The sequence below is a fragment of the Adiantum capillus-veneris genome, chromosome 25 (genome assembly GCF_014529385.1).
Source record: "Adiantum capillus-veneris isolate H3 chromosome 25, ASM1452938v2, whole genome shotgun sequence".
NCBI lineage: Eukaryota > Viridiplantae > Streptophyta > Polypodiopsida > Polypodiales > Pteridaceae > Adiantum > Adiantum capillus-veneris.
Genome location: NC_140955.1, coordinates 52,046,015 through 52,070,593, shown reverse-complemented (window position 1 = coordinate 52,070,593; position 24,579 = coordinate 52,046,015). Strand labels below are relative to the sequence as shown.

The 24,579-nt window shown below is 42.9% G+C and overlaps 1 protein-coding gene across 2 annotated transcripts in view; it reads right to left on the bottom strand.

The window, feature by feature from the left end:
- Nucleotides 1-16,022, bottom strand: part of LOC147424882 (cysteine--tRNA ligase, chloroplastic/mitochondrial-like) — a 42,916-nt gene extending 26,894 nt beyond the window's left edge. The window contains exons 1-2 of one of the 2 annotated variants that reach the window (XM_086500242.1): nt 15,578-16,022; nt 7,863-7,926 (exon numbers count right to left, since the gene is read on the bottom strand). In XM_086500242.1, coding sequence (XP_086356368.1) covers nt 7,863-7,926; nt 15,578-15,954 — 441 coding nt within the window. In that variant the 5' untranslated portion in view covers nt 15,955-16,022. Of the gene's footprint in view, nt 1-7,862; nt 7,940-15,577 lie in introns of both variants that reach the window. The other variant, XM_086500243.1, reaches the window with a different exon arrangement.
- Nucleotides 16,023-24,579: the final 8,557 nt, after the last annotated feature.

Genomic DNA, 24,579 nt, shown 5'->3' with positions numbered 1-24,579 from the left:
GGGCGATTACAATGCTTTCAAGAGGGGGGTATGTCACAAATCGGTGACGTGGCATGCCCGGACACACTCACATCAGCTGGCAGTAAGTGGACAAGCCCGTAAAACGTGGAGACAGGCTAACGTGGCAATCCCGGATTTTCCGCCGCATTTCACGCTAACAGTGGTGACGTGGCCTGCTGTACGGATTTCCGCTTTTTACGCTGACAGTGGAATTCCTGCTTTGACGCTGGCTGAAAATTACGATGGCTGATTTGGCAGCTTTTGGGGATAAATTGCTTTATTTTGAAAAGCTTAAGAGCTTTTGATTTTGGGGCTCTGCTTTTAGGCATCCCTTCTATCAATAAATAAGTGGGCAAGGCCTCTCTTCTCAGAGCATTTGGGCGAAGAGTCTGAGAGTGAGCACCTACCCACTCTCTTGTACTTTGAACACAGATTAATACAAAAAGAAATACCGAAAGGGGCACCAGTCTTTGGGGCCAATATCTCTAGGCACGGAACTACGCCAGGCCGTGTCGAATCAAGTGTGGATTGTGAATTGTTTTAAATTGAATCTCTGTTGTGTCGCGGTAGAATCTTGACTTGGAGTGTCCAAGTTTGTTACAAGTACAAGCAAACTTTGACCGACTGCTATTCCACTACCATTGGTAGAACTCCTTACGAGGCAATATTTGGCCGTCCATTTCAATCCTTGTAGACTAGATTGGTCAGTCAGTTGCATGATGCCAATGTGTTAGGTGCAGCGGAATGAATGTTTGCGCTTTGCTCAAGATGAGTGCTCCGAACTCTGCTCAAGGTTCCTTTTGTTCTTATGGAAAATAGAGCCTTCCGTTCTTAATGAGAGAATGCTAGGATCACAAACAAAGTGAATGGACACTGTGAGTGCAAGTGTATGAAACTGAGAGATAGAGAGAGAAGAGAGATACGACACCAGAGACGTTATAAAACCCTCCTCCGAAGGCCCCACTCTCGTCGGCGAGAGTGGTCTACTTATGATTGCACAATCTGGTACAAATGAAATGCATGGGACTAATGCAAGTCTAGGCTATGTTGACGACGACGACGGGGATGACGACACCGACCTAAGGGCTGAAATCTACAATCTTTCTACTACTGTCCAAAAACGCTATGGGCTGAAATCTGCGACTAGTCCAAAAACGCTGATTTGGGGACTGTTTTCGGTGAGTCTTTGATGCTGAAAATCTGCAGGTTCATGAGGCAAAATGCCAAAGGGCTGGACTTGCTGGCCATGGTACTGATGCAAAAACGCTATGTCTGATCTTGCTTCTAGCGAGGATTTGCTGATGAGAAAAATGCTAGGGGCAAGGGTTCTTCTGGCTTGGAGGGAATCCACCAAGGTCTTGTTGAGAAGTTGCCTGCTCAGCTTGGCTCCGGTTGCCTCTTCTGCCATTTAGTGCTAACTTTGGTTTGCTTATATATTTTCTTACCCATATTGCCCTACCTACTTTTGTTGGAAAGTCACTTAAATTAATAAGTGAAAAATGCCAAAAATAGGTAAAATAGGCTAAATGCACTAGAAAATTCTCCTAATGGATTCTGATGGGAATGTTTATGATCATGTTGTGTGCAACCAGAGGATATGCATCTACACTAAGTGACTGGGCATGCACGGTCTACGAATAGACTCACAAAAGTGCCAGATCACTTCTAATCTAGTCTGACTGGACTGATTGAATCCTAATCATGCTGTAGCTTGTCCACGGACACATAGGGTTGGATGTGTCACGTGACATCCCCTCCTTTTCAAAGTGAGGTACTGGTACCGAGCTGTATGGTGTCGAGGGAGATCGCCAACAACATCCGAAATCCTGGAAGGGACTCTTCGTCGGCCCACTCTGAGGTTAGGGTCATGCGGTACTTGAACTTCATAAAGGTCTGCAATGCTTGCTTCTTTGCGCCGCGCCGAAAGCGACACAAAGTCTTTTGTGGCTCCATCAATGCTTCAACTTCGTCGAGAGTCATGCTTCTGTCTTCTTCAAGAATCTCCATGGCTGAAAATTCCTAAAACCACTTCCAACACAAAACCATGGAACAAATAGACAGAGTGCTAAACCGTTCACCACATGCATGCAAACAATGAGATCGAATCTTTCTCTTATGATCTAGAGCAATCAACTTTGGCAATTCACAACGGAAATACCCATGCTTGGTGCTCATACTCTCATGTGCTCTTTCTACAAATCTGTCATGCCAAGGAAGAGACATGGAATGTGACTTCCTTGAATGCATACTTTCTAGCTTTTCATGAACAATCCGCATACATCGTGCTCATTCATGAGTGAAACGTGTTCAACGTACAATACGTCATGCCTAGGAAAAGGGATCACATAAAGACACCGACTAAACTACAAGAAACGATCACGAATGAAACACTCGTATGTTGCGTATTGACCAATCATGCGAACACATAGTACTTCCTGAATTGGTTCTTGGGACCTACGCTCGAGAGCCAAGATCGGTTCTTCTTGAGGGGGTTCGTTGGACCTAGGCTCGAGAGCCAAGATCGATCCTTCGTGATTGATCGAATCTGCAATGAGATTAGCTTCGCTAGAAAAAGCATCAACTAACTCATCATCCTTGTGAACAATCACATCTTCATGAAAATCCTCATGCTCGTGAGAAATCACATCTTGATCATGCAAATCATCATGCTTGTCAGTGTCATCCAAATCATCATGCTCATCATTATCATCCAATTCATCGTGCTTATCATTGTCATTCAAATCATCATGCTCATCATTATCATTCAATTCATCATGCTTCTCATAATCATGCAAATCATGTGTGTCATGCTTGGCAGAAGAAGAGACCGATAGAGTCTCCGTCTCCTGAATCTCTTGCATCTGTGCCGGCACTTGAGAAAAGAGTCACAAGAACTCTTGCATGTGTCGCTCGCGCTGTTCTTGTCTTGCCTTTCTTTCTGCTTCTCTTTCTGCTTTGTCTTCTGCGTGCCTGCGATCCATTTCTGCTTTTATTTCTGTGTGTCTACGATTCATTTCTGCTATTCTTTCTGCATTTTTTGCTTTGCGTTCTAAGTTCCTTTCCATAAAAATCAGCTCCAAAGCCTCCATTGGAGTTAGTGTAATCCTTGATGTAGATGGGAAAGGGGGAGGGTCGGAAAAACCTCCTGGTGGGGAAAATTGTTCGCCTCTCTAATGCTCATCACCTCCAAGCGAAGTATCCATTCCGCTTCGAGTGATGACCATTCTGAAGTCGTGGGTTCTTGTGGGTTCTTGTGGTCTTGGTTTCTTAAGTTCACGAGGAACTTGGGTTCTTGGGTTCTTGAGGGTCTTGAGGTTCTTGAGGTTTTCTTTTGCTTGCAAACCGTGTTTGAGAAGGATCTTCTCTTCACCCGAGTTCTACTCCTTTCTGCGGGCGCACCCCTTGGCGGCCTTGCGGTCACACCAAGGTTACTTTTTCCCACCTCACGTCGATTGGCCAGCCGCTAAGTGCACGGTCCGCTCTCAATGAGTGAAAAGAGACACAAGGGGAGGCTGGACAAGCCCTTCTTTCTTGGGATTCTTGTCACTCTTCAAAAACACGATTAGTAATCGACACGCCCAAGCGAACTTGGGTTCGTGCGACCGCAACAAGCAAAAAAATTCTTGTGATTCTTGTGGTTCTTTCCTTGAGTGATACAGAACACTGCCAAAGCTCTAATACCAATGTAAGGTGCAGCGGAATGAATGTTTGCGCTTTGCTCAAAATGAGTGCTCCGAAATGTGCTCAAGGTTCCTTTTGTTCTTATGGAAGATAAGAGCCTTCCGTTCTTAATGAGTGAATGGACACTGTGCGTGCAAGTGTATGAGACTGAGAGATAGAGAGAGAAGAGAGATACGACACCAGAGACGTAAAACCCTCCTCTGAAGGCCCCACTCTCATCAACGAGAGTGATCGAGAGTGATCTACTTATGATTGCACAATCTGGTACAAATGGAATGCATGGGACTAATGCAAGTCTAGGCTATGTTGACGACGACAACGGGGATGACGACACCGACCTAAGGGCTGAAATCTACAATCTTTCTATGCTGTCCAAAAATGCGATGGGCTGAAATCTGCGACTAGTCCAAAAACACTGATTTGGGGGCTGTTTTCGATGAGTCTTTGACGCTAAAAATCTGCAGGTTTAGGGCTGAAAACTGAGGTTCTTAAGGGCTGAATCTTGTTGGTCTTTATCTGCTACTGTAATCTCTGCAGGATGAGGTCATAATGGCTGAAAACGCTAGGCTAATGGGTTCCCAAAAACGCTAGCTGTAAGGTTCTCTGGCGATGGTTGCATGAGGCAAAAACGCCAAAAGGTTTGACTTGCTGGCGATGGTGCTGATGCAAAAACGCTATGTCTGATCTTGCTTCTAGCGAGGATTTGCTGATGAGAAAAATGCTAGGGGCAAGGGTTCTTCTGGCTTGGAGGGAATCCACCAAGGTCTTGTTGAGAAGTTGCCTGCTGAGCTTGGCTCCTGTTGCCTCTTCTGCCATTTAGTGCCAACTTTGGTTTGCTTATATATTTTCTTACCCAAATTGCCCTACCTACTTTTGTTGGAAAGTCACTTAATTTAATAAGTGAAAAATGCCAAAAATAGGTAAAATAGGCTAAATGCACTGGAAAATTCTCCTAATGGATTCTGATGGGAATGCTTATGATCATGCTGTGTGCAACCAGAGGATATGCATCTACACTAAGGGACTGGGCATACACGGTCTACGAATAGACTCACAAAAGTGCCATATCACTTCTAATCTAGACTGACTGGACTGACTGAATCCTGATCATGCTGCAGCTTGTCCACGTACACATACGGCTGGATGTGTCACGTGACACAATGTTGAGAGCTTGCTTACATTGCATGTTTCTTGGGTCTCATCTTCATCCTTTAGGTTAGAGCTGTGGAACACTTACAAACCCTCAAAAGACCATTGCGGTTGAGATTTTCTCTCGCCAATTAAGATTAGTAATAGTTCAAAAGTGGAAAGGTTTTGGATTAGTTAGAAGTATAGGAAATAGTATACCAAAAACTGTCTTTTCACCTTTTTGCACTTGTTTTCAAGAAAAATAACAAAAAAGCTAACATTTCCTTGTCTTTTACGATTCCAAATCCCAATATAGGTGGTTATATGTCTACATCAACACTAAGTTTTGTCCTAGAAAGGATTTTTTAGCCCAAAAAGGAGGAGTACAATACCAAAATAACATTCTATTGCTCCAATTTTTTTGGGGCCAGTGGATTGTTTTAAGCACAAAGTGTTATTTTGGCACAAATTCATCAAGTTTCAATGTTTGTTGGAGTATGTGAGTTCGTGTACAACCCCACATGAGTAAAATACTACTTCATTTTCCACATTAGCTAGGGTGTTTGTGGACTAACGAGCTTCCAACATTGCTTGGTGCCAAAAGGGCACTTGACATATTTATGTAGGCTCACGTTGATAGATTTAAATAGCAAATTTTCTATCTATCATGAACATCATAATTACATAACTTGTGAGATGTGAACCAAACTTTAAGGACAACATACAAAAGCATTCTTTTTCCATAAGCATCTCAACAGTTTAAGAGATTTTATGAATGTATTGGTGTAATGGGAGCCCATTGAATAGAATCCTCACAAAACTTATGCATTTTCTTTGAATTAAACCTAGCCAAAATCTTAGACCTTTCTTTATAGAAACTATGACTATTTCTAGCTACTACGGAAAAGAAAGCAAACCTTGGGCATCAAGATTGTTGGTCAAAGTTGTATAATGAGTACAAGTATTTTACATTGTAGTCGAATCAAAGTTCAAATCCATGCCGGCTTGAAGACTAAAGATCCTAACGAGTGATAGGTGCTTACAACACCCCTTGTGTCACAAACGAGAGCGCGCACAAATAATCAATAAGCTGAAAATAAATAAACTTTCAACCAAAAGAGACGATAAAGACGATCGACAGTGTATTGGGGACCAAAAGATGGGCCGGTCCCCCCCCTTAAAGAGAATCTTTATTGGCGAGAATCTTTTTACAAGCACAAGAACCGGAGAGACGCCTTTGTTCTAAATCTCACTCGATGGTCATTTCCTTGCCGTGCGAGAAATTCTGAGAGGCGAGCTCTTAATTCTGTTTTCATCTACACCCGGATCGTAAGACTCCACAGACCATTCCGGAATTCCCGAGCGTAGACCAAGGCCTCCTTGCTCTTGCTCCGCTACGGAGTCCCTGCAAAAAGCACGAACAAAAAAATGACAACTTGTATAGCATATTCACAAGCTTTACCTATCACTCAAAGTACGGAATAGCAACTTCTGCACGTTGACTTCAAGAGATCACTTGTAGATTTCTGACAACAAAACTTCCTAGTGCTAGCGCTGCAAAATTGAGTAGAGAGTGAACGCTATGGCTGCTTATATAGGCTCCTGTGGCCAGTATGAAAAGCTGACAAAGCTCCCGTAACCATAGTTACAGGGGACGAAAGGGACGGACCCTAGGGACAGGGGACGCCCGGTTCCGGGACAGGGACGGGTGGAGGCGGACTGAAAATGGGCTACCAAGTGGAAAGCAGGCAAAACGTCCCGGGGACGGCAAGGGATGGGAGGGGACTTTTTCTCAAATTTGAAAAACTGATCATTTCTAGTGGCTAGTTCCTCTCCAATAGCCATATGTTTGAGCTTTGAAGCACCCCAATGGCTATAAAAGAAACCCTTTGGGTCCTCATTTCTCAATGTTTTATTAGCACATTTGTGTCTATATGACTCATGTTCTTTGGTTCATTTAGTGTAAATTTGTGGTCAAAGTGATGCTCTATGTGTGTGGCATGTGTGTAGGTCAAAAAATGCCAAAAAAACTCTTTTCTTTTTTGCCGTTCCAGACCCCGTCCCCATTTCCTGACTTTTGCCGTCCCGTCCCCGTCCCCGTCCCGCCGTCCCATGTAACTATGCCCGTAACAATAGCAAGATAGTGTGGCACTGGAATAAAGAGAGAGAGAGAGAGAGAGAGAGAGAGAGAGAGAGAGAGATTGCGTTTTCAGCCAAGGGGAGCGCTTCCTTTTTTTTGTCTTATTTTTAAAGTGGGCCGGTCACTTTAACATAATAATGTGAACCTGTTTAAAAACTCGATAGAAACTCTATGAGCTTAAAACTGATGCTATAGCTAAGAAGGGGAGTGCTTCCTTTTTTTCATCTTATTATTAAAGTGGGCCAATCACCTTAAAATAATAATGTGAACCTGTTTAAAAACTCGATAAAAACTATGTGAGCTTAAAACTGACGCTACACAACACTTCCCAAAAGTCCCTTGTATAGAAGGCCTACCACCAATAAGTGGGGTCCTGAAATAAGTTGCTTCTTACATTGTAAAACTCATCGACAATAACGTGCAATTGAGTGTATGTAATCCCTTACTAGAATCACTACTTAGAAAACCTTGATCCATAGGACCCAAAATTAAGATCTCATTATTTATATTTATAAGAATTTGTTATTTGTAGATGCGTTCATTTTTTAAAGACAAATTTTAAAGATAGGCAAAACAAAACAAAAATCGCACAAAAAAAAAACTTCACATAAATTACTAAAAACAAACTCATATGCCAATATTTTACAAGATCACCTAACTTTTGCAAGATAGGCACCCGGTGATGCCCTCAAGAGATGCCTCCCCCCCCCCCACACACCCCCCCCCCCCCTTCCCAAACAACCCATTTAGTTGAGAATGCTCCCCCTCTCCTTGGTGCTCCTTCCTTTGTAGACCTAGCATGGTTGGCAAGAGTGACAAATTCCCCACGATAAATCTTCATACCAAGGCAATAAGTGCTATTTGAAACCAAAGCTAATTGAAATGCAGATTTCCAAACAAAACACGTTCTTACCTTATCGTCCACATCTGTAAAATTTCGAACATATTTGACGTCAAACCCTAGGTGCATCAAAAATCTGTCAAAGCCACCTACAAAAGTCAAATCCACTATCAACTAGGTTGCATGGAAGAAAAAAATAGCAAAACTTGAAAAAGGACATTTAATCATTGCCTTACAACCTTAATAGAGCAAAACTATACATGCACACTTTCAGACTTATTAAACCCTTGCTCAAAGAATGCAAACAAGTTTACAAAGAAAGATGAGAAAACTCAACAGAATTGCACACAAAGTCTAAAAGGTGGCGTATAGCTTCCTTTACCATTGAGTCGGTAAATAAGCTTGTGACAGGTTTTACAGTTAGGGTTTTTGCGTCGAGGTCATAGACGCAACCAATCCCTGCATTCGTTTGGCCAATCATAGACTCTCTCTCTCTCTCTCTCTCTCTCTCTCTCTCTCTCTCTCTCTCTCTCTCTCTCTCGTCCATGCCAATCTCTTTGTCAAAGCCAAAATCCTTGTAAGGTGCAACGGAAGTGAATGTTGAACTTTGCTCAAGATGAGTGCTCCGAACTGTGCTCAAGGGTTCCTTTTAGTTACGGAAGGGAGAGCCTTCCGTTCTTTTAGTGAGAGAGTGCAATGGACACAAACAAGTGAATGGACACTGTGAATGGACGTGCATGAGACTGAGAGATAGAGAGAGAAGAATACGACACCGGAATGTCGTCAAACCCTCCTCCAAGGGCCCCACTCTCTATGGAGAGAGCGGTCTACTTATGATTGCACAAATCCTTACAATGCTTGGACTTGCCGACAATGTCGACGACGATGAGGACGACGACGAGACGGGCTGAAATCTGAAAATGCTAATGGCTGAAATCTGCAAATCTTTATCTGTTGAATTCTGACTCTATGTCGATGACGATGTCGATGGCGACGATGCGATGACGACGCGCTGAAAACGCAGATGCTGAAACCTGCGTTTTTCGGGCTGAAACAACAAACTTCGATGGATCTGACCATGCAGCGAGGATCTGCTGCGGACAGGTGAGATCTGCGAGGTTCCGGGATTGTTTTGCTGTGTCCAAGGGCTGAAGACTGAAAACGCTGGTCCTAGGGCTGATTCCGTCACGAAGATCTGCAAAAACGCTGAGGTGTCTTGCAGATGCAAAAACGCTAGGGCTGAAAATCTTCTGCTATGGTGGAAATCTGCTAACTGCTGTAGAAACTGCTAACGCTAGGGGATCTGCTGTCTTGTGGTGGTCGGGGCTGCTCTGCAATGCAAAAACGACAAGGCTAATCTGGAACTGGAAACGCTAGCCTCTGCTGTTGGGCAAAAACGCTAGGCCACTATGGTGGTCCTGCTGAGAAGTTGCCTGTTGAGCAAGGTGCTCCTGTTGCCTCTTCTGCCAGAAAGTGCTAGCGCTAGGTTTGCTTATATACAAACTTAGCAAAAATTGCCCTACCTACTTTCCAACAAAAGTCACTTAAAAATAATAAGTGAAAAATGTCAAAAATAGGGAAAATAGGTTATGCACTGTAAAAATGCTACTGATGGGTTCTGACTGTAATCTGATGATCATGCTATGTGCAACCAGAGGATATTCTAAGTGTATGGTCATGTACGGTCTACGAACACACTCACAAAAGTGCCAAATCACTTCCTATCCTAGACTGACTTGACTGAATTGAACCCTAGTCATGCTGTAGCTTGTCCACGGACACATAGGTTGGATGCGTCACGTGACATCCCCTCCTTTTCAAAGTGAGGTGCTGGTACCGAACTGTATGGCGTCCAGGGAGATCGCCAATAACATCCGGAATCCTAAAAAGGACTCTTCGCCGGCCCACTCTGATGCGTGGGTCATGCGATACTTGAGCTTCATAAAGGTCTGCAACGCTTGCTTCTTTCGGCCACGCCAAAAGCGACACAAAATCATATGTAGCTCCTTCAATGCTTCAACTGTGTCTATGGACATAGGTCCACCTTCTTCAAGAATGTCCATGGCTGAAAATTCTTGAAACCACTTCAAACACAAAAACATGAACATACCTATTCCATGTAAAGTGACTGGAAAAAATCTCGTCGTCTCAAAAGACTGTGCATGCAATGTAGATGAACAAATAGATGGAGTGCCACTCCATTCATCCAAGACATACAAACAATGAGATCGAATCTTGTCTTTCTGATCTAAATCAATCAACTCTGGCAATTCACAACGGAAATGCCCATGCTTGGTGCTCATACTGTCTTGTGTTCTTTCTACGAATGTGTCATGCCAAGGAATAGACATGGAATGTGACTTCCTTGAATGCAAACATTTCATCTTTTCCGCATACATCCGTGCGCATCCATGAGTAAATCGTGCTCAACGGACAAGATGTCATGCCTAGGAAAAGGGATCACATAAAGACACTGACTAAAATACAAGAAACGATCACGAATGAAACACTCGAACAATGAGTGCTGACTAATCATGCGAACACATAATACTTCCTGGGGGGGTTCTCTGGACCTAGGCTCGAGAGCCAAGATCAGTTCTTCATGAGAGAGTTCTCTCGACCTAGGCTCGAGAGCCAAGATCGGTTCTTGGTGATTGATCGAATTTGCGATGAGGTTAGCTTCACTAGAGAAAGTATCAACTAAACCATCAACCTTGTGAACAATCACATCATCATGCTCGTGAATAATCACATCATCTTCCTGCAAATCATCATGCTTGTCATTGTCATCTAAATCATCATGCTTGTCATTGTCATGCAAGTCTTCATGCTTATCATCATGCAAATCCCGTGTGTCATGCTTTGGAGAAGAAGAGACTGAGAGTCTCCTTTTCTAGAATCTCTTGCATCTGTGTCTGTACTTGAGAAAAGAATCGAAACAAGGCGGCTTTCCTTTCGTTGTGCTCATGCTCTATGGCTGCCATTATTTCTTCGTGTTCACGCTCTATTCCTGCTTTTCGTTCTGCATTTCTTGCTTCACGTCTTCTCTTCACCCAAGTTCTGCTCTTTTCCGCGGGTGCATCCCTTGGCGGCCTTGTGCCACGCCAAGGTTACTTTTTCCCACCTCACGTCGATTGGCCGGCCGCTAAGTGCATGGTCCACTCTCGATAAGTGAAAAGAGGCACAAAGGGAGGCTGGACAAGCCCTTCTTTCTTGGGATTCCTGTCACTCTTCAAAAACACAATTAGGAATCGACACGCCCAAGAGAACTTAGGTTACGTGCGACCGCAACAAGCAAAAAAAAAAAATTATGTGGTTCTTGTGGTACTTTCTTTAAATGATGCAGAACACTGCCAAAGCTCTGATACCAATGTAATGTGCAGCGGAATGAATGTTGAACTTTGCTTAAGATGAGTGCTCCAAATTGTGCTCAATGGTTTCTTTTACTTACGGAAGGGAGAGCCTTCCGTTCTTTTAGTGAGAGAGTGCAATGGACACAAACAAGTGAATGGACACTGTGAATGGACCTGCATGAGACTGAGAGATAGAGAGAAGAATACGACACCGGAATGTCGGCAAACCCTCCTCCAAAGGCCCCACTCTCATTGGAGAGAGCGGTCTACTTATGATTGCACAAATCTCTACAATGCTTGGACTTGCCGACGATGTCGACGACGATGAGGACGACGACGAGACGGGCTGAAATCTGAAAATGCTAATGGCTGAAATCTGCAAATCTTTATCTGTTGAATTCTGACTCTATGTCGATGACGATGATGCGACGACGACGCACTGAAAACGCAGATGCTGAAATCTATGTTTTCCGAGCTGAAACAGCAGACTTCGATGGATCTGACCGTGCAGCGAGGATCTGTTGCGGAAAGGTGAGATCTACGAGGGGTTCGAGACTTGTTCTGCTATGTCTAAGGGCTTAAGACTGAAAACGCTAGTCCTAGGGCTGATTCTATTGCGAAGATCTGCAAAAACGCTGAGGTGTCTTGCAGATGCAAAAACGCTAGGACTGAAAATCTTTTGCTGCAGTGGAAATCTGCTAACTACTGTAGAAACTGCTAACGCTAGGAGACCTGCTGTCTTGTGGTCGCCGGGACTGCTCTGCAATGCAAAAACGCAAAGGCTGATCTGGAACTGGAAACGCTAGCCTCTGCTGTTGGGCAAAAACGCTAGGCCACTGTGGTGGTCCTGCTGAGAAGTTGTCGGTTGAGCAAGGTGCTCCTGTTGCCTCTTCTGCCAGAAAGTGCTAGCGCTAGGTTTGCTTATATACAAACTTAGCAAAATTGCCCTACCTACTCTCCAACGAAAGTCGCTTAAAAATAATAAGTGAAAAATGTCAAAAATAGGGAAAATAGGTTATGCACTGTAAAAATGCTATCGATGGGTTCGATCTGTAATCTGATGATCGTGCTATGTGCAACCAGAGGATATGCATTATTCTAAGTGTATAGTCATGCACGGTCTGCAAACAGACACAAAAGTGTCAGATCACTTCCTATCCTAGACTGACTTGACTGAATTGAACCCTCTCATGCTGTAGCTTGTCCACGGACACATAGGGTTGGATGTGCCGCGTGACAATCCTCTATGTCATGCACATATTTTCTCTCCTCTTTTATCTCTTGCACTTGCATTTGTAATCATTTGTCTTGCATCAGAAACATTGAGTGACTCTCGAAATGACTTTCAACTAACTTGATTGAGTTTTACAAATCCCGGTCGAGAGGCCTAAAACCTAGCAACAGCAGAAGAAACAACAGACGTACCTACTTACTGAGGACGGACGAGTGGCCTAAAAATAAAAAGGGGTTAGGATTAAAATTCCTAACTTACAGAGTAGTGGCCAAGGGGCCTAAAACCTAAATGAAGCCGAGACACACACTGACATATGTTTTGCGCAAAAAAAAGTGATGATGTGGTATGATGTACATACCCACTTGCAATTTGCGGCCGGACTAAATTGGAAATTTTTAACCATGCATCCTACATGCAATGCAGTTGGTGGCCAGCCAGAGAAAACTACTCGCCATACAAAAAATGCCAAAACGTGAAGCAACAAAGAATGATTAACTCTAACAGATATTGCTCCGTGTTGCTTTTTGTCCAAGGGGTTCATCTTTTTTAAATTAGCAGGAGGGGGAGGGGGGGCGGCTATGTTACAAGTATAACATGAGGGCAGAAGAAGATGGCGATGAGGATGGTATTGAAAAGGAATAGGTAAGTGAGTAGGGTCTACAAGCATAGTTATTCTACTAAGTGCTCGCTGAAGAAGTTAAAAATTATGCTGAGGTTCAAGAGGTATTCTCGGTGGAAAACTTCAATGTGTTTTAGTATGGCCCTCTTCCCTGGTGTCATTCGCTTTATCAGCCATAGTGTAATTCCGAGTTCCTATACTCTGTGTCTTCGCCAAAAACCAACCAAGGCTCGGTTCTTAAGGAAAAAGTGATTCTATCCCAACGACGGAACCTTGAAACCGGCCTGTAGTCTCGCTAAGGGGCAGTAGTCTTAGCTTTCACCCCATCTTTACACTGTTTAACTTTACACATGAAGGAACGTCACCAAGAAACCTAGGACTGAAATTCAACAATTCAAACAAGCCACAGCTTAGCTAGAGTGCTTCCAAGCAGACAGTGACACCACGTTGGCCCCAAAAGTTGGTGCCCCTTTTGGTATTTCTTTTTTCAATTAAACTTCGAAGAAAACCCTGTAAGTTCCTACGAGCTATCCCCCTTTTATTGGGTTGAAAATGACCTACTCTAGCCCAATTTCGGCAACACAACCGCACTAGGAGGCTTCACAGACAAAATCTCCATGCAAAAGGTGACTTTCCCGGTGCATTTGAGCACTTTCCCAAACTTGGCGAGAAATTACAGCACACTGAATTCTCTGTTTTCGCCCCAGAAATGCACCAAAACACCTGTACCGCGATCCCCTAGTTTCCCAGAAGCTCCTGCGGCTATTAGGGATCAAAAAGGGTCAAAACCCTAAACCTGCAAAAATATGCAACAAGGTGTAATTTCCTCTTTTGAGCTCCGTTTCGCATGCCGGTCGCATCCGTAGCAAGCCCTCGAGCTCGTTGTTACAAAGTGATGAAATGCATGACCTAAAGGACAGACGAACAGAGAGGGGTATAAACCCTACTGAAAGATGCAGAAGAAGTAACAGACCATACGAACCTGCACGATTTGCGATGCTGACATGACCCTGTACGGATTTCCACAAAACGCGTTGACAACCCCTAGCACTAGCTGTTGGGCCAAGATGCTTTTGAACCTGATGCTTTTGGGGCTCCACTTTTGGGCATCCCTTGTAATGTTTATAAGGACCCTTGGGGCCTCGCTCTATAGAGCATATGGACGTAGAGTCTAAGAGCGGAGGACCCTCGGGAGTTGTACCTTGATGTGATCAATAATAAAGAAATACCGAAAGGGGCACCAATCTTTGGGGCGAGTGCTTCTGGGCTAGAAACTCCGCCGTGCCTCTCTCTCTCTCTCTCTCTCTCTCTCTCTCTCTCTCTCTCTCTCTATATATATATATATATATATATATATATATATATATATAACTTTTTGGAAGAGATCTTGTGGCAGAGAACCTTCTCTTCCAATCCTAAACACACAACAGGTGTGTTCTCGGGTTCCTTCTCGTGAATCAACCCCCACTACGACATTTATGGGCTGCAAACCGAAAAAACAGCAACTTGTCACATTGGAAACACTCTCCGTAAGCACTTCTTTGCGATGGAACTCACCTACTCAATCTTGGCATCATCTGATACCTCTCTCTCTCTCTCTCTCTCTCTCTCTCTCTCTCTCTCTCTCTCTCTCTCTCTCTCTCTCCAGGTGTTTGAAGTGTTAAAAGTCTAATCCAATTTGTTCTTTTGAGTTGACATGTGATGCCCTCCCATTACAGAAACCGTACTCACCCTTATATGCTTGAGCCTATCCCCTTGTTGGTGATATGCACTATCGGACATAGTAACAGGGAATGGCCATTTTCAGGTCTCCGTTCCCCGTTCCCATTCCAAGTTCCCGTTCCGAATCCCCGTTCCGTGTTTCAAACGTGAGTACCCGTAACAAGGAATGGCATTTTGTTCGGCGTTCCCGTTCCGCGTTCCCGTTCCGGTTTCCCGTTCCTAGTAACTATGCTATCGGAACCATTCAGCTTAGCTCCCACTCCCTTCGATACAAGACAAGGTGTTGGGACAAGGAGAAAAATCAAATCGACTCTGCACATTATGCTCACTGCAAGTTGGAGAGAGTGGTCAGCTTTTGCTCACATCCGAACTTAAATCCGGCACAGTCAATATTGGTCCAGTAGTCAATTTCTCGCTTAGTATCTAAAAGACAGTCACCTCTGTCGGTCCCATGAGAAAGGGACTCCTTTCTGTCTCAATATGTGCAAAGGAGAAGCTACCTCTGCAAACTTTCGAATGAATCGCCGGTAGTAAGAACACAAGCCCAAGAAGCTTATAACTTCATGAGCTTCCCTCACATTTTCCGCCATGACCTAGACCTACACACTTTCCTCTCCTACCCACAATGCCGGCTCTCCATTGCGATTCTCATCACCACAATACTAGAGCATCGAGAATCATTTATCAACCTGGTCCCATAGGTCTCTGTACAAGTATGTGCTTGACATATTTTGTGGCGGACACATACGTGCTCATGTGGCGTAGATGTGCTTATATGTGTGTTTATGCATGTGAGCGTGGATAGATAGATATACACAGGCATGCCTCATACGTAAGAGCAGACAAAGAGAATGTATACCTGAAGAGAACATCAAAACTGACGTAGACTCTGGCATGGCCGATGTGACTGTAGTCATAGGTAGTGACACCACAAACATACATGCCCACCTTCCCAGCAACTAAAGGACGAAATCTCTCCTTCTTTCTTGTCATTGTGTTGTAGAGATGAAGCTCGGTATTGACGGGTAAACACTGTTCTTTGGCCGCTATGTCCGGCAGTGAAACAGAACATGATGAAGACGCGCAAACCTGTCTTCTGCAGCTGAGAGCTGTGCAAGTGGGCGAAAAAGGGTGAATACGTGAAGGAGGAAGAAACTGACGAAGGAGAGCGTGGCAGTGCTTCGACATGCCGCAGTTTAGCGTCCTGTGTGCAAGCTTCGTAAGCACGGTCTCCATTTATCACGCAGCCTAGGCTAATATAATACGTAATAATACATATACATTCGGTCTTAGTTCAGACATGGAGCTCAATTGTGAACTGTTGGGAATAGGGCACCCACATCATGGAGATGTGTTTGTATAAAATCTTGGACAATGCTGAGCTGAGAGTGCTCCTTCAATTTGTGGAATTGGAGTGGGACCTGGAGGACTTTCTATTTTTTTAAATAGAAAGGTCTAGAAAAAATTAACCGCCCCTCAAGAAATGCCTTCTCTTTGTTTCTCTCCCGTCGAAGACTCTCTCTCTCTCTCTCTCTCTCTCTCTATCTCTTTCTCTTTTATGTAGGCTATTGTGACTTTTCACCTTGTTTTGGCCATCATTAGCATGCCATGTTGTGGCTAATGGCATGGAGGGACTTTTTTAAAGTTTTGCGCTGACAGACGATGAGGTTAGATATAGGCTATAGTTTTTAAAAAATACCACTGACGTGGTTTTTTTTTTTACGTGAGCTGCTACAATCGCTAGAAGTCATCGACATTCAATAGACGACAGAAAAAGAGCAAGGCAGCACCGTCGTGAGCCCATCGCCCAGTTCACCCAGCTCGCGTGTACACGCAGAGAAAGAGAGAGAGAGAGAGAGAGAGAGAGAGAGAGAGAGAGAGAGAGAGAGAGAGAGAGATGCTCCGAGCAGCGAGGCTGCAAGCCATAGGAGAAAGGAAGCCTTGCGACCATTAGTGCAACATGGCTTGTTTTGGCCATAAGTGCAACATGGCATGCTAATGATGGCCAAAACAAGGTGAAAAGTCACAATGGCCTACATAAGAGAACAAGAAAGTGTGTGCATGACCCACCACTCAATGTAGACATAGGAACACAAATGTCTATCACTCAATGTAGACATAGAAAAACAAATTTCTATCCCAGAGGCCTGCATATACATAAGACTATGTTTAGTTAATGCCCCTCTTATAAGTGAACCGGAAAAAAAAAGGCTTGCTACTATCATTTATCCATTGTGAGCCTAATCACTAAGGAGCATGGGACCATTATTGATTATAGACGAAGAATTAATTGTTGTTGTGCGGACAAATAATGAATGACAACCTCTCTCTCTCTCTCTCTCTCTCTCTCTCTCTCTCTCTCTCTCAAAATCAATCAAAAAGTGGGAGTTGAACGCTTGAATCACTTGTAGAATTACAAAGAGCCCATAGGCATCCTAGATAATGAGGCTAGTAGTGAAACATCCTCGGGATATGACATGATTACAAAATCGAAAGGAAAAACCACTAATGATATATGGAATAACACTAGGGAGATACATCAAGAGTGGAGACAAGGAAGCATAAGAAGACTGTAAAAGAGAGCTATAGTAGGAAACAAGCCACCCATAGTGTTGGCACTCATAAGCAGTTGAAAACACCACCAAAGGATCTCCAAAAGTAGGCTCCAAATCTATATGTGCAGCCCAACAAATATGGAGGAAACTCCACTATATAAAAGCAACCATGTATCAAAAGTTCCAAGAGAGTGGAGGAGAGAAAAGCCTCACCGTCTCTAGCAAAAATCTAAGAACTATGGCAAGGAAAACATGCAAAATATATACGGGATGTCGAGGCAAAGAGTTGCAGACAAGGCTCCACCAACTCTCACAGTAGTATCAAATCCTCGGACACCCACCAAATAGAGAAAGCAAAAAAAGAACATATAGAGAAACAAGTACAATAGGCAAACATAGACAAACAAACAAGACACACATGCCCAAAGCACAGCAACCATCCCAAGCATATGCAAACGCACCCCTAAGAAAAAATCCACACACAAACAGGCAAAGAAAGTAAAGAAAAAGAAAAAGAAAGCAGAAACAATGGAAACACGATAAAATACCTGCATAGAAAAATTGAAGGGAAAGCAACAAAGAGGGTGCAGGCATCCAAGAGGAAAAAGGGAGGCGGAGAAGGAGGAGAGTTGGGGGGGGGGGGGGGGGGGGGGGATGTCGTTCATCAAGCATCCAGAACATCTGCGAGGGAGGAAATCTATAGACCATGGCGAATAACGTTACAAAGGATGTCGTCAGCATAGATGGCTTGGACCAAAAGAACAACATGCGTGCATCATCAAGGAGAGGAGGTGTAATGCCGACATTGCTAAACCTCAAGCTCAAGACGCTACATAGGGCACTCACGAGTCTCTCTCTCTCTCTCTCTCTCTCTCTCTCTCTCTCTCTCTCTCTCTCTCTCTCTCTCTCTCTCTCTCACACACACACACACACACACACACACACACACACACACACACACACCGTGTAAGGCCAAGGGTCAAATCTGAAACCAAGCTCGGGAGTTGCCTATAAAAGAGGCACGAGTCTGGGAGGAGAGTAGGTTTTTAGAGCCCAAGCCCTCACAATGGTATAGAGCTATTTTTGGAGAAGAAGGGATGTTGTCTTTTTTGGGCTTGCAAGTCATGCAAACTATGGAGAAGACGATAGAGTTTCTCTTGACATCAGTGTAGGTATGAGCCCTTAGTCGAAAGGGAAGGGAAAAATCAACCTGTACAGAATTGGATATTGTTACACTCTGCAGATTTGCGTTGACATGTGGAGCAAAAACACCTTTCTTGGGCATCCACATTCGGGGCCATTGGTTCGGCCGCCATCTCGCCATCTCTCTCTCCCTGCGCTATTGTACCCACCCGTCATAGCTTGGAAGCTTTAGTTCATACACTAAGGTGCCCAAAAGGCACCTTGACCATTTAACCCTAAGGGTACATGCACGCAAGAATCTCGCCTTGAATAAGTGTGCTTGCATGCAAAAGCTTCTTCCTCTACAAAGTACATCACGATAGTAAATTGAATGTGAATTCTCCAATTTTGGCAGATCCTCCAGAAAGGCCAGCAAGGCTTCAGGAAGTTCTTCACAAATTCTTTTCAAGTATTTATTAAAAATTTGATATACGTCTTCGCACAATTCAAGTTCTGGGCAAAGTATCCACCGACTTCCACTCCTTATTTGGCAAGGCTCGAAAGTTGGCAGGTTTCAAAAGTCGTACTTGAAGTTAATAGAAACTCTGGCAAGTTTTTTGGTGAAAAGTGATTTTCAACTTTCATAATCGGCATCAGCACATTACGGGGGGGGGGGAAGGATGTCGTTCATCAAGCATCCGTAACATGAGGGAGGAAAACTATGGACCATGAAGATAACATCACAAAGGATGTCGTCGACATAGATGGCTTGAACCAAAAGAGCGACACACATGCATCATCAAGGAGAGGAGGTGTAACGCCTACATTGCTAAACCTCAAGCTCAAGATGCTACATAGGGCACTCACTAGGCTCTCTCTCTCTCTCTCTCTCTCTCTCTCTCTCTCTCTCTCTCTCTCTCTCTCACACACACACACACACACACACACACACACACACACACACACACACACACACACACACCATGTAAGGCCAAGGGTCAAGTCTAAAACCAAGCTCGGGAGTTGCCTATAAAAGAGGCATGAGGTTGCATGAGGCTGGGAGGAGAGTAGGTTTTAAGAGCCCAAGGCCTCACAGTAATATCAGAGCTATTTTTGGAGAAGAAGGGATGTTGTCTTTTTTGGGCTTGCAAGTCATGCAAACCATGGAGAAGACGATAGAGTTTCTCTTGGGAGCAGTGCAGGTATGAGCCCTTAATCAAAAGGGAAGTGCAAAATCGACCTACATAGAATTGGCTATTGTTACACTATGCAGATTTGCGTTGACGTGCGCAGCAAAAAAAAACGTTTCTTAGGCATCCACATTCGGCCTCTGGTTCGATCACCAACTCGCCATCTCTATCTCCCCACACTGTTGCAACCACCTGTCATAGCTTGGAAGCTTTAGTTTATACACTAAGGTGCCCAAAAGGCACCTTGACCATTTAATCCTAAGGGTACATGCACCCAAGAATCTTGCCTTGAACAAGTGTGCTTGCATGCAAAAGCTTCTTCCTCTACAAAGTACCGGCCATCACAATATAAATTGAATGTGAATTCTCCAATTTTGGCAGATCCTCCAACAAGGCTAGCAAGCCTTTAGGAAGTTCTTCACAAAATTCTTTTCAAGTATTTATTAAAAATTTGATCTTCGTCTTTGCACAATTCAAGTTACTACAAAGTATCCACCGACATCCACTCCTTATCTGGCAAGTTTCGAAAGTAGGCGGCTTTTGACGAAAGTCGTACTTGAAGTTAATAGAAAAATTGGCAAGTTTTTTGGTGAAAAGTGATTTTCAACTTTCATAATCGGCATCAGCACATTACTTCACACTTGCGGCTTTGATCTAGCACAACTAATCAATATTTCTTTTGTAAATGCTCATCTTCGGTCACTCTCTAGTTTTGACAGGAAGTCCTTGAAACAAGGTCCTCGTCTTTTTTTTTTGCTTACACAACACATTTACAAAGTAGTGCACATGGTGCAATTGCTTCCACTCGAGTCCTCTTCGCGCTTTTCCAATGTGGAAGTAACACACACCGAAGCGGCACGGGTGTTGTATTATGACCTCCATGTGGCAACTGCTGTCTGGTGCACATGCATGGGTTTATCCAAGGTCACAAGGTGAGAATCTTGGTAGAAAATGGTGCTTCACATAATTTCATTGAATATAAGTAAGTGAAATGGCTCAATTTTCCTTGAGAACCCTAGTTCCCACCGTTACAAGGTAGCTATGATTGATGACCATGATGCCGAGGTTTGTGATACACAAGTAAAGGATGTACCATTGGGATTCAAGGATATCATACACCCTTGAGTTTCCAAGTCATGAATATGGATCGAGCAGACATGGTACTAAGTCGGGAGTGGTTATACGAGTTAGGTTCCTCATTAAAGCATAGTTATGAGCATAATAGTTTGATGTTTGAATCCAATGGTGTGCATGTGTTGCTATTGGGAAAAGAGGATGTTCCTTCCTCACCAGTTATTTGTACAGCCAAGCTTATGAATCTCTCTTCTCAAGATAACATAGAAGAACTCCTTTTGTGTTATTCACTGTGTTAATTTTTGTCAAATGTTGATAATGGTTTAATAAATGACGAGTCCTCAATTCCACATTCTTATCTCTTCCACCTCTCATTACTTCTCTATCACCATAACAATCAGATGTTACTAGTAAATTAAAAGAACTATTAATGTAATACAAGGATGTGTTTCTAGATGCTTTACCACCAAGGCTACCGCCAACACATTCTCTGCAACATGGCATGGATGTGGTTGCAGGTAGTGAGCCCATTAGTAAACCACCCTACAGAATGAGTCATTATGAGATTATTGAGGTGGAACGTCACCCTGCTGACTACCTAAGCAGAGGATTCATTCAACCCAGTTCTTCACCATGGGCCTCTCCCATTTTGTGGTGAAGAAAAAGGACGATAGTATACACATGTGCATAGATTATCGTGGCCTAAATGTGATTACTATTAAGAACAAGTATCCATCACCTCAAGAGGATGAGTTATGTGATAAACTCAGCCATACTCGTGTCTTTACAAAAAGAGATTTGCGGTCAGGGTATCATAAAAAATGCATTAGGCTTGCTAATATACCCAAAACTACTTTTTGAACAAGGTTTGGATACTATGAGTTTTTGATTATGCCCTTCGAGTTGACCAATGTGCTAGCTACTTTCACGACGCTTATGGACAATATCTCGAAACTATATCTAGGCAAGTTTGTTATCATTTTTCTTGATGAAATCCTAGTGTATAGTGCCTCCTAGGAAAAACACTTACAAAATTTGAAGCGGGTGTTTGAATTACTACGGCAAAACAAGTTATATGCCAAGGAATCAAAGTGTGATTTTCTCAAAGATGAGATTCACTATTTGGGGCGTAATTTTGGTTGTTGGTCTTCATAAGGATAGATCCAAAGTGGATGCCGTTCGTAGATGGCCTTCTCCCAAAAATCTAGAAGAGCTTCAAATTTTATTGGGGTTTGTGGGTATTTACAGATGGTTCGTTGAAAATGTGATCATATTACTATTCCTATGACGGACTAACTGAAAGCCAAGGGAAAAACCTTTCAGTGGGGAGAAGCTCAATTTTATTTATTTTTTATGATCTCAAGGTCGCATTAGCTACAACTCCTATTTTAGCTATTGTAGGCCCTATGAGACCATTTGTGCTAGAAACAAATGCTAGTAATTGTACTATTGGAGCAGTCAATCTGCGAGAGGGAAGGACAATTGCATTTGAAAATAACAAAATTGATTTTGCATATTAGGATTATTTTGCTTATGAAAGAGAACTCTATGCACAACAAAAAGTTGATTCTGCACAACAAAATTATTCTACTTATGAAAGAGAACTCTGTTAAATATTGTCTGCTTTGAAAATGTGGCGACATTATTTGCATGGGACTCAATTCGAGATTGTGTTTGACCATGACAGTATAAAACGGTTTACACAACAAACCGATTTGAAGGGTTGAAAGGCCAAGTGGGTTGAGAGTAAGAAGCAAAACTCCGATATTGTAAGCGATGATACAATGTGGTAGTTGATGGTCTTAGCGTTGTATGCCTGAGATCAACTCTCCTCTTTAGAGAGCTTCAAAGTCAATTTTTGGAATCTTTAAAGGGAAAATATGATCATGTTGAAACATACTGCAAGGTGTGGAGCCATGTGAGAATGAGGGATCCTTCTCACTTCAATGTTGACAGCGTGTCTTTTTCCTCCACATTCAATTTCTCCTCTTTCAAGTGATAAGCTACAAAGATGGAAGAATTTTCCCATAGACGATGGACACCTACTCCACAAGGGGAGAGTTTGTGTACTGACGGACGTAGATGTTCAATGCCAAATTCTTTATGAATGTCATGGTAGGCCTAGTACAGGACACACATGCATAAAGAAAACTTATGCACTCGTACAATGACAATTTTACTAGCCAGGTTTGTTCGGATATGTTCAAGACTATGTCTTACATTGCCAAAAATGCCAAGTTAATAAAACGGGGCGTATAAAAGGAGGAGGTCACTTACATCCTTTAGAGATTCCCAATAGTAAATGGGAAAGTATCTCTATGGATCTTATTGTGGGTTCACCAACCATTGTACGAGGTCATGACTCAGGATGGCTGTAGTAGATTGATTGACTAAACTTTGCAAATTTATTCCAACCAAGTCCACAATTAATACTCTAGAGTTAACAAAGTTATTTGTTGACAATCTGTATAACTGTACAAATTGCCCAACAATATTGTGATTGATTGTGATCCCAAGTTTAACAATCATTTCTGGAGGGTTATGTTTAAATGATTAGGCACACAACTCCACATCAGTACTATAGATCATCCAAAAAGGGATGGTCAGACAGAATGTGTTAATCAAGTGCTAGAGGATATGTTAAGTGCATACATTAGCAAAAAGAAATCTAATTAGGAAGATTATCTCCCTATTCTAGAGTTTGCTTATAATAGTGCAAAGCATGTGACAAGTGGTTTTATTCCTTTTATGCTTACGTATGGTTTTCAACCTAAATCACCCGTTACGTTGGGGTTGGTAATTGAGAAACTTCAACAAGTCAAGGATTTTCTCCAAGATTATATGGATATGTTGAAACTTGCTCATTACAATGTTTGACAAGCACAAGATAGATACAAAAAGTACGCTGATGAGAAACGTCGGCAAGTAACTTTCATGGAAGGGGAAAAGGTATTTTTACGTGCACCAGAACATTCAAAAAGTCTAAAAACTAGGCCAATACCTAAATTATCTCTGAGATACTCTTGGCCTTTCAAGATACTCAAGTGAGTTGGAGATATGGCTTACAAATTCTCTTTACATCCGCACTCTTGTACTCATCTAGTTTTTCATGTAGGTTGTTTACGTAAAGGCTTGCATAGGGTCAAAAATGTCATTAACCAATAGATTCTGGTTGATTTCATTGAGCCTCCAACCCAGCCGCATGAACCAAGTACATTCTAGACTATCATGATTTACGTACTCGTCATCATGTGCGTCGTTAAGCATGAGTCAAGTGGAAAGACTGGCCTGAAGAAGGTGCCACTTGGAAAAACATTAGTGTTCTTAAGAAGAATTTTCCACTTTTGTTTTTGAGGATGAAAACACTTCTCCAAGGGGGGAGTAACTTTGAAACCAAACTCAAGGGTTGCCTATAAAAGAGGCATGAGACTGGGAGGAGAGTAGGTTTTTAGAGCCCAAGGCCTCACACACCGAGATTCTCCTCGTCCCTTCTCATCCCCATCATCTTGCATGCGAAATCTCTAGACTGTTTGAGACTTAGATCCCTTAATAATAATCTTAACCTCTTTATACTCTAAGAGGAAGTTTTGACTAAAGGAGTAGTTACACTTTTCATTGCACACGTATTATGCAAAACATACAGTAAAATCTAATTCAAATGTGCATACAGTACTTATGTCCCTCACAGAAGTATTTTGGAGAGTTGACAAAGCGTCTCTTAAAAAAATTGTAAGAAGCAAAATCTGCACCATGCCTTCTAGTCAAATGGGCACTTGAAAGGGGGGGTTGGCACCTTGTAGGTATATAGGTGTATCACATGCGCTTGACGGAAGGGTATATTATATGATGGATGAAAATGTGAGGAAAGCAAGTGCTAATATGATTAGAAGCTGCCCCTTGTGTGTGTGTGTGTGTGTGTG